The sequence below is a fragment of the Callorhinchus milii genome, unplaced genomic scaffold (assembly GCF_018977255.1).
Source record: "Callorhinchus milii isolate IMCB2004 unplaced genomic scaffold, IMCB_Cmil_1.0 Scaffold1, whole genome shotgun sequence".
NCBI lineage: Eukaryota > Metazoa > Chordata > Chondrichthyes > Chimaeriformes > Callorhinchidae > Callorhinchus > Callorhinchus milii.
The window spans coordinates 135695392-135706194 of NW_024704742.1; the positions used below are offsets into that span (position 1 = coordinate 135695392).

At 47.1% G+C, this 10803-nt stretch overlaps 1 protein-coding gene across 1 annotated transcript; it reads right to left on the reverse strand.

Annotated features, from left to right (window-relative positions):
• Nucleotides 1-455: 455 nt before the first annotated feature.
• Nucleotides 456-10132, reverse strand: LOC103184852 (uncharacterized). The gene is given in 10 exon segments (NM_001371834.1): nucleotides 456-672; nucleotides 1356-1505; nucleotides 2188-2301; nucleotides 3316-3425; nucleotides 3856-4009; nucleotides 4812-5045; nucleotides 5979-6185; nucleotides 8927-9016; nucleotides 9019-9144; nucleotides 10013-10132. Coding segments are annotated over 10 exon segments (1410 nt in total). The 5' UTR covers nucleotides 10103-10132; the 3' UTR covers nucleotides 456-537.
• Nucleotides 10133-10803: the final 671 nt, after the last annotated feature.

Here is a 10803-nt window from a genome sequence, read left to right on the forward strand (position 1 = left end):
TGGGGGGCTTCTTGCAGTAACCAGTATTACATCTCGCTGGAGGAAACCCACTATTACATCCAGATCGGAGTTCTGGCGGGTCGACAGGAGATTGTGACGGGATTCCTTTATTAAGGAATAATATTCCTGTTCCGAAACACCACAAACATTAGCTAGACCAGGTCACAGAACCCAGTGACAACCGGAGCTGGGTCCCTTTTCATCCCAACTCCCAGGCGAAAATTCCGTCTGGCGTTGAAGTGCATCGAGCGGCGTCACCACCTTAACACCGAATGCCATTCATTCCCCCATTAACACCCAGAGCAAGCGTAATAGTAATAATCCCTTCAAAAATAATAAGAATAATTTGGTCACTCAATCCATATTTGTGAGCAATTGGCTGCCACATTTTGCCCACAAAAAAACTGGTTAATTTACTTCATAATATATTCTGTGAAGTACTTTGGGACGTCTCAATTACATGATAAGGCATTGTATGAAATGCAAGGATGATTATTATTGAGGCATGGTGAGCATTTAGCTAACGGCAGGTTAAACCTATGGCATATTGAGTGCTTGATTCCCCTCTAGAACCTTCAGTCTCTTGACCTGGTCCTGGGGTTTCATGAATAGTTGAGCCAGGATGTGGTCAGCCGTTGCATTGTAATATTTGTGTATGTCCAGAGTCTCCAGCTGAGGAACAGAGAAAGAATCACACGTCATTCTCCCGAGCAAACACACAAACATACCCCATTGAGCATTCAAAATGAGAAAGAGTTTCTCCAGCTATTCTAGGAATTTAGGAACAGGAGTAGGCCATTCAGCCCTCGCGCCTGTTCCACTATTCTATCAGATTATGACTGATCTGTACCTCAACTCCAATACCTGCTTTTTCCCATATCCCTTGATATTCTGACCTCACAAAAATCTATCCACCTTAGTCTTCAAAAAGTGAATGGATCCAGCATTCACAGCCTTTTGGAGGAGAGAGTTCCATAGTTCCCTTACCCTTTGTCTGAAAACAATTCCATTTTCACAATGTCCTGGCCAACAATCCCACCGGATCATAATAATAATAATAATTATTGTCCCACAAAATCATGAATTGAGTCAATTTTTTTTTGAGGGATTATTACTTCTGGAAAGTGATCGACAATCGAATAACAACCGGGTTCCTACTTACTGCTAGGTAAAAACAACAATAAATTACACTTGTGTAGTATCTTTCACATCAGGAGGACGTCCCAATGCATATGGAGTAAGGAAACTTGCCTAACTTTTCATCCTGCCCAGAAATCGAACCCGGATCCTTTTGTTTGCAAGGCAAGTGCTCTAACCACTACACTACAGGACTTGATTAAGGAAGGATGTCTTACCTGGTTGCCAGTGCTGAAAGCACTGATTGCCAACATTGGCTCGTCACAGATACTTTTGACGAAATGTTGAGTCCCAATGGGGAAGAATGCCAAGTCTCCTGTGTTTATGTAGAAGTTTGAGACTGAGTTTCCGGGACTAAAGACCCCAACCTGAATGGAGCACAGAATAAAACAACATGGAGCATTAATATTACTACTAATAATAATCCTTGTAGTTAATACAATACTGTGATGCTGAGTGTCTCAATCGCTTCCCAAACATTTACTGACAAATAGTTGCAGGCAAGTGCATAGACCCACAAACTGTTGCTGTGTCAGATGAGCCTGGCTCAACAGCAGTACTTGGATGGGCCGGGCAGTCACTGGGAGCTGGGATTCTTCCCACTCGGCTCCTACTAACCCTACAATCCACATAGGACCTTATCTGGTCAAGCAGTGGGAAGCTTGCCAGACAGTGCTTTTAATGGCAAGCTATGCAGTTTTAGCTGGTTACAATCTAGCAGTTACCCCAACGCACACTCGGGGCTCCTCCAAGCCTTGGCTTTTGCCAACCTACGTCTAATATTTTCCAGAATTAGGTAAGCATGACATTACAGGACTCCACTCCATTTTGGCTAAACAGAATAAGATGGTCTTTTCAAGTGGCACCTTTTGCCGCAGGCTTCAACAGAGCAGTTAGTTCCATTGCTGGCGATAGCTTCGCTCCCAATACTTCTGAGCTAGAAACAAAGCTGCTACCAACTGAGCCACAGCTGACATGTCTCCTTATGCCGTATTTTTACCGGCCCCAAAGTTAGCAGCTGTTAATGTTAACAATGAAAGGCAAGGTTACCGATCCACAGCCTCTCGCGATGTACACCATCTCATTGGCGTTGGTGTGGAAATGGGGCACACGGAGCCCGTTATTCGGGATGTCCATTGTTGATATAGTGAGGCTGTCTTCATTCTGGAACAAAACATTACGTTGAACCAAAGATAAAACAAAGAGAAAATGCAGCCAGCCTTTACATTGGATTCAAGCCAAGTCTTCTCTGCCTGAACTCAATCCCTCCGCCTCGTTGCCTCTTTGCCCGTCTTCAGATCACACCTGAACATCTTCCTCTTTGACCATACCTACAGCCACCTCCCCTCTCTTCCAGGCTCAGCATCAAGCTTCGCCACTGTTAAGCGCTCTGAGACTTTGGCCCGTGTAAAGGGTGCTGTACAAATTTAAGTTGTTGTTGTTCATTTGTGAACCCAAGATCACAAGAAGTTTGGATAAACACTCTTTGGTGATTTCATCCTTCCAGATTACCCACACTACTGTCCTCCCATCACAGCATTGAGCTGTTTGTCAAATGATAATGTCCCAACGCCTGCCCTCAACCGCACTTCCTTGTACCATAAGCTCTCCAAGATGTCGTCCAGTGTGAAGAGAGCTAGATAAATGTAATTTGTTGTTGTTGTTATTGTTTCCTTTCCTCTGCACTGCCTCTCTGGCCTGGGCCTTAAAGAACATGTTAAGAGAGTGAGGAATCCAGAAAAATGCTCTGGAATTCAATCTTAATTTGGAAGCCGTTTCCCATAGGATTATCTTGGGAGGTGGTCGAGGAAGGCTGGGGTGGGGGAACGAGCCTCCAAAATCAGACTGAATTGAGTGAAAAGCATTTTGTAAAATTCTTCACCATCTCATGATTCTTAATGAAATGGTATTAAATCTAAGGACATGAGGCCATTTAGGCTCAATGGGTTATTGGTCTCCCAATGGCCTCCGGTGGGTATAATAATAACAATAATACTTGCATTTAATATAACACCTTATCAGGTCATTGAGATGTTTCAAAGCGCTTCACAGGATATACTGTAAAATGGATTTGCTGTATAGTTTGTGGACGAAACACGACAGCCAGTTGCGCATATTAGTGTCCCACTTTAGAGTCACATCTGTAGGACAGTCACTGGAGATGTAAATGGCAAGTACCTCATTGAGGAATTCACTGTATATCTTCTCATTTTTATTCAGTGATGATGTATCTTTACGGTATCGGGCCCATTGAATCGTGCCACCAGGATAGATGTAGGTTATGGAGCCTAGGACCAGAAATAAAGACACCATAATGTGTTTTAATAATAATAAAATAATAATCCTCGTTGTAGCATCTTATCATGGTTTCAAGACGTCTCAAAGCACTTCATCGAATATACTGTAAAGTGAATTGACTGTATACTTTGTGGGAAAAACGCAACAGCCAATTGCACATAGCAGTGTCCCACAAACAGTGACCAAATTATTTTTATTTATTTTGAAGGAATTGTTACTCCCGTGAAAGTGATCCGCCAATTGACTAACAACTGAGTTCCTACTTACTGCTAGATAAACAGAGGCGTGTGGAGTAAGGAAACTTGCCTAAGGTTTCACCCTGCCTGAGAATTGAACCCGGGTCCTCTAGTTTGTGAGGCGAGTGCTCCAACCAATCAACACAATCATCCCCTCTAACACTGCATCGCTGTTTGTGGTTACCTTTCAGATCATAAAAGTACTTTGCGACAATGTCATCCGAAGCCTTTGGGTAACTAGCGCTTCTGATCAGCTGGTCCAGGTTCGGGGGAAGATTGACAGCCTGATTTTCTTCCGCTCTCTTGAATGATTTTATGAACTTGATTCCGTCTATGGGCTTTGCACATGGAAGACAGGAGACAAGAGGTTTTGGGGAAAGCGGGTTAAAATTGGACGGTGTGATGTGCTAACTGATAATAATAACACCACTAATCCTTGCATTTGACATAGCGCCTTATCACATCATTGAGATGTCTCGAAGAATATACTGCAAAGTGGATTGACTGCATATTTTGTGGGAGAAACGGAACAGCCAGTTGCACCCAGCAGTGGCCCACAAAGCCGTGGATTAAGTGATTTTGGGGTTGGATTAATACTCCCGGAAAAGGCGTGTGAAATACGCAGGAGCCCAGAGCCAGTCGGGTGGAGGCAGCGGGTAGTGGGTTGGAGAGTAAGCAGGTTGGAGAGGTAAGGAGGTGCCAGGGGATAAAGGGATTTGGAGACGAGAGTGACAATAATAATAATAATAATCTTTGTATTTGATAATGCACCTTATCATGTCATTGAGACATCCAAAAGCTCTTCACAGAATATACTGTAAAGTGTAGGGCCGGGCATTTTGTAGGCGAAATGTGGCAGCCAATTGCCCACAGCTGTGTCCCACAAACAGTGGTGGATTGAGTGACCAAATTATTACCATTATGTTTTTTGGAAGGATTATTACTCCCGGAAAGCGATCTACCAATTGAGCAACAAATAGGTTCCTACTTACTGCGAGGTAAACGGAGGCGTGTGGAGTAAGGAAACTTGCCTAAGGTTTTACCCTGCCTGGGAATCGAACCCAAGTCCTCTCGTTTGCAAGGCGAGCGTTCTAACCAATATGCTACAGGACTCCACTTCACAATGTGCACTTCACTGACCTTGAGTGCCCTGGCAGCGATATCCTGTGGTGTGGCGAAGAACGCATCGTCCACGTCAATGGAGCGGAGCTGCTCGTGAATGGTGAAGAAAAGGAGGAAGATAACCTCATCTGGCCCCACGTTCTTCATCCAGTGCATCGTGTTCTTGGGCAAGAAGAAGACCTGTCCCACCGTGATGTTAAACGTTCCTACCACCTTGGCATTTTCATCCACCACCCCAATCCACGCTGTTCCCTAGAGGAGGAAAAAGAATGCTCACATTCTAATAATATAATAAAAACAATAATAATATTCCTCGCATTTGATATAGCGCCTCATCACGTCATCGAGACGTCTCGAAAAGCTTCACAGAATACACTATTAAGCGGGATTGGGCTGTGTATTTGTGGGTGAATCCTCGCATTTGATACATCGCTTTATCTCATCGCCAAGACATCTCGCAGCGCTTTGCGGGATTTACTGTGAAGCGTAGTGACTGTGTATTTGTAGGCAAATGCAGCCAAATTGCACACAGTGCTTCACTTCACAGAATATGCTGTAAATTGGATCGACTGTATATTCTGTGGGTGAAACACAGCAGACAATTGCACACAGTAGTGTCCCACAAACAGCCATGGATTGGGTGAAACCGACGGCCAAGAAGTGAATGACCTGATTTTTATCAGGGGGAATGTTGGCCAGGGTGAAACTCCCTTATCGTTTTTAACTACTAATTACATTTTTATAACGCCATTATACATTTTTATAACGCCTTTCCCCTCGAGGACATCCCAAGGCGCTGGACAGTCAGAGATTTGGACCCGAGCTGGGAGTTGGGATCAGGAGGGGTGGAGGGCAAGGTGGGTAGGGGGTAGAAGAGTGACTGAAGATGAGGTCGAAGAGGAAGGTCTTGGGACGGGCCTTGAAAGAGGCAAGGAAGGGGGCGAGGCAAAGGGACAGTGGGATGGAGTTCCAAAAGGTGGGGGCAGAAAGGCTTGAGGCCCGACAGCCGATGGTGGGCCAGGCGGGGCGGGGCCAAGTGGAGCAGGCCAGAGTTCGCCAAGAGGAGGGAGTCAGCGGGTCACAGAGACAGGGAGGAGCAAGGTCGTGGAGGACTACGTGCTAAAGCCTGAGATCTTAAGGCTGAGAGCAGCTGGAATTGCAGGGCTGCATAGGCCATGGGCTTACCTGCAAGACGTATCCATGTTCATTGGAGTTCAGGTGCCAGTGAGGAACACGCATGCCTTTCCTCTTGATGCGGAGGATGCTGCCAGTCATTTTAGACTGAAACTTGTTGATATTGGTACCAAATTCACGCGACTCTCTGTCAGGGTATTCTTCTGGGTTCTGACGATATCTGGACCATTGCACAGTGCCTCCCGGGAACTTAAATAACTGAGAGATTATGAGAAGACTGTATCTTAGCTCATTGAACACCCAGTACACAGTGGTGAGGTTTCCACCTCAATAAGAGTAATAAAGAGTTACCAACAGTAGTAATAATAAATATTAACTAATAATAGCAATAAATAGTAATTAATAATAGTAGTAATAATAATAACCCTTGCATTTGATGTAGTGCCTCATTATGTCGTTGAGACGTCTCAAAGTGCTTCACAGAATATACAGTAAAATAGATTGATTGTATTCTGTGGGTGCAACGTGACAGCCAATTGCGCACAGCAGTGTCCAACAAACAGTTGGGGATTGAGTGATCAATTTTATTTGGAGGATTGTTGTCCAGGACACCGGGAGACAGAGAAACTCCCTTCTTCTTTCAAGTAGTGCAGTGGGTCCACCTGAACAGGCACCACCATCTCCTCCGTCCAACTTCCATTACCTCGCCCATTCTCTCCTCAAACTCCAACTGTGAGGAGATGCTGGACTTCCTCGAATCCAAAATCGAGGGGATACATTCAGCCACTTCAGCCCCATCCACAGCCACCTCCACATCACCTCTCCCTCATGACCCAACCCCCACCCATTCCCCACCCCCCATACTCCTTCGACCGTATCTCTCCCTCCTCCCTCACCACGACTGTCCGCAAACTCAAACACACCATCTGCTCCCTCGATCCCACCCCCAGCTCTCTCCTCATCTCTCAGCTCCACCTTCAGGCCCCTCTCCTGTCTGATGTCATCAACCTCACCTTGTCCACCGGTTCAGTTCCCACCCCCTAAAAACAGCCGTCATCACCCCCATCTTGAAAAAACCTTCTCTGGATCCATCTCTCCTCTCCAGGGACCGCCCCTTCTCTAACCTCCTATTCCTCTCCAAGGTCCTGGAACGAGTTGTCGCATCCAGCTCCGTACTTTCCTTTCTCGCCATTCCCTCTTTGAACCCCTCCAATCCAGCTTCCCCACTGCCTATAGCACGGAAACAGCCCTGGTCAAAGTCACTAATGACTTTCTGAATATCTGTGAACAAGGCTCCCTCTGCTTCCTTGTCCTCTTCGACCTCTCTGCCACCTTGGACACAGTCGACCACTCCATCCTCGTGCACCGCCTCTCCACTTCTCAATCTTCGTGGACCTGCCCTTGCCTGGTTTGATTCTATCTCTCTCACCGTCTCCACTTTGTTGCCTTAACGATTTCTCCTCCAGCCCCCGCACTGTCATGTCTGGCATCCCCCAGGGCTCTGCCCTGGCCCTCTCCTCTTTAATATCTACATGTTTTGGAGTCCTGTAGCTCAGTGGTTAGAGCACTCGCTTTGCAAGTGAGAGACCTGAGTTCAATTCCAGCAGAGGGCGAAACCTTGGGCAAGTTTCCTTACTCCACACAGAGCCTAATAATAATCCCTCCAATGTCAAAAACAATAATAAATTGGTCATTTTCAATCTACGACTGTTTGTCGGACATTGCTGTGCGCAATTGGCTGCCGCGTTCGCCCACAAATGTACAGTCAATTCCCTTTACAGTGTGTTCTGTGAAGCGCTTTGGGACGTCCTCCCGACGTGAAAAGCGCTATAACAAATGCAAGGATTATTATTATTATTATTATGCTCCCCCTTGGTGACATCATCTGCAGACATGGGGTCAACTTCCACATATATGCAGATGACACCCAACTCTATTTTTCTGCCTCCACCCACTGCTGTCCTGACAGACTGTCTGTCGGACATCAAGTCCTGGATGAGGGCAAATTTCCTACAATTGAATGTGAACAAGACTGAGGCCCTCCTGATTGGCTCGCGCCAGCGCCTCAGCACCTCAGGCTCTAGCAGCATCAACCTCCATGGTTTCTCCCCCACATTCAAGCCATGACCCGCTCTGCCTTCCTTTACCTCCGTAACATTGCCCGACTCCACCACTACCTCACCCTCAGGCCGCTGAAACTCTTGTTCATGCCTTCATCCCTCCAGGCTCGACTATGCAAACGCCCTGCTTGTCGGCCTTCCCAACTCCACAGGCTGCAGATAATCCAAAACTCTGCAACCCATAGCCTCTCCTACACCAAACTCCATGACCCAATCTCCCCCATTCTCGCCCGACTCCACTGGCTCCCTATCCTTAGAGGATCTAGTTCAAGATCCTGGTCCTCACATACAAAGCCCTCCGTGGCCTCGCCCCACCCTACCTCTGTGACCTCCTAACCAACCCGCCTGTTCCGTCCGCTCAGCCGGTTCTGGCCTATTCCATGTCCTCCGACCCACCAGCCCCACCATTGGCGGGAGAGCCTTCAGCACTCTGCTCCCAACCTCTGGAATTCCATGCCCCAGTAACTCTGCTTTGCCCCCTCCTTAGCCTCTTTCAAGTCCCATCTCAAGACCCTCCTCTTCGATCATGCCATCGACCACCCCCCCTTCCCCTCCCCTCCCTTCCACCCCGACCCCAGCTCGGGTCTGAAATGCTATACTTCTGTCAGCACCTTGGGACGTCTTCCCAATACAAATGTAATCTTCTTGTTGTTGTTGAAGAGGCAGCAAGATTTAACATCTCATCCGAAGGACTGCATCTTTGACACCCCCAGCACAGCACTGGAGTGTCAGCCGGGACTCTATGGTTTCCAACTCCCAATGTGTGGGGCAAACCCACAAACTACGGACTCAGAGGCGAGAGAGCTACCAACTGAAGTAGGCTAACACAGCTAAGAATATTCTGTGATCGTAACATTGCACTCATCCTTAAAGACGTACCTTGGACTTGTATAGATGGCTCAGGAATCTATATTTTGTATCGATCTGCGTCAATTTGGGCTTATTATTGCCGTCTGTTGGAGTTCCTTGCTGGTTTGGGTTGTAGAGTATTGAGGTGGTTTGTAGGTTACCACCACAATCAATGTGATTATAGTGGTTAGCACAGTGGCCAACAGACACACCAAGAAAATCTTCAGCGTGGAAACTGTCTTGATGGCCTGGAAGGGAAAAGGCAACCAGTGAGAGTTGCTGTGGATTCATAGAATGTTAGAAAGTTTACAGCAACAACAACTTGCACCCCTCACACAGAGAAGCATCCCAGAATGCTTGACAGTGGCGGAGCCGGGGGTGGTGGTGACTGTAGGCACGGTCGAAGAAGAAGCTCTTCAGGCGGGATCTGAAGACGGGGAAGAAGGGGGCAACCCGGAGGGATAGAGGACGAGTGTTCCAGAGTTTACAGCATTTGGCCTATCGTGTCCATTGCTGGTGCTCACTGCTCCCCCACCCCCCAAGAGCTTTTAGTCTCATCCCATTTTTCTGCTTTCCCTCATCTTGCATAGACTGGTCCTCACTCCCCCACTGGAAAGATTCCCTGCTGTCTCCCGATCGTGTCTGTGCTGGTGTTCGCTCCCCTACTGGAGCTCTCTACTCCAACCCCATTTCCTGCTCTCTCCCCATTGCGTCTGAGCTGGTGCTCACTCCCCCACTGGAGCTCTTTTCTCTGATTCCCCTGCTTTTCCCCTTTTACTTATCACTTTTATTCTTATTTCAATAACCTTCTGTATGTAAAATTAGGGTTTTTCCCGACGGGGAAAGTCCACATTCAACTCCAGATACATGGGGAACTTGCATGTGTGGGTGAGATACATATGTCGAGCTCTCAGTCTTGATTTAGTTGCTCTTAAGTGTAGTCTGCGTTCCTCATAGAATCATAGAATCTTACAGCACATGAGTGGCCATTCGGCCCATCGTACCTATGACAGCTCTTTGAAAGAGTTACCAACTAGTCCCACTCCCCCACTCTTACCCCATAGCCCTGCAATCTTTTCCTTTTTAAGTCCGAGATGAGGTTGTGACATATGGTACCTGGTATGGTTGTGGGGGTCCATGAGAGCTTGAAGCACCTTCCATCTGTCTTTCACCCAATTCAAATGCTGCGTTATCCTTACCAGGCATCTATGTGAATCTCTGTAAAAAGATACTATGATTCAAATTAAAAAGTAATACACATTTTCCATGCCAGCCTCCACTCTCCATCCCCACCCACACCTCTGTAATTTTCATAATTAAAGTGTCTTTAAAAATAAAACACCCAGACTCACTGCATCTTATTGAGGACTCGCCTTCAAAGCTCTCCGCAGCCTTGCTCCTCCCTCTTTTGTGACCTGCTAACTCCATGTCGACCCGTCCGATCTTTCCGCTCAGCAGGCTCCAGCCTCCTCCATGTCTCCCACCCAGCGCGCCCCACCTTCGGTCTCTCTGCCTCCCACTCCCCTGCTTTTTGGAACTCCATCCCACATTCCTTTCATCTTGATACCTCCCTTGCCTCCTTCAGGGCCCGTTTCAAGACCCTCCTAGTCGACCACGCTTTTGGTCACCCTCATACCGTCCCTGCCCTCCACCCCTCCTCATCCCAACTCCAGCTCAGGTCCAAATTCCTGACTGTCCAGTGCCTCGGGACATCCTCTTGACTTGAAATGTGCTAATCAAATGTAATTTGTTGTTGTTTGGTGTTGTTGATTGAGTTCAGAACCCCTGGAGTCATAAGCAAACTGTGTTTGGTGCTATGGTGCTTTGGTCAGGACGCACCTACTGCAAATGTCACGTCCTGCATGTTGAGTGAGCTGCGCTATGCACATGAAGTGTAGCTTATGTCA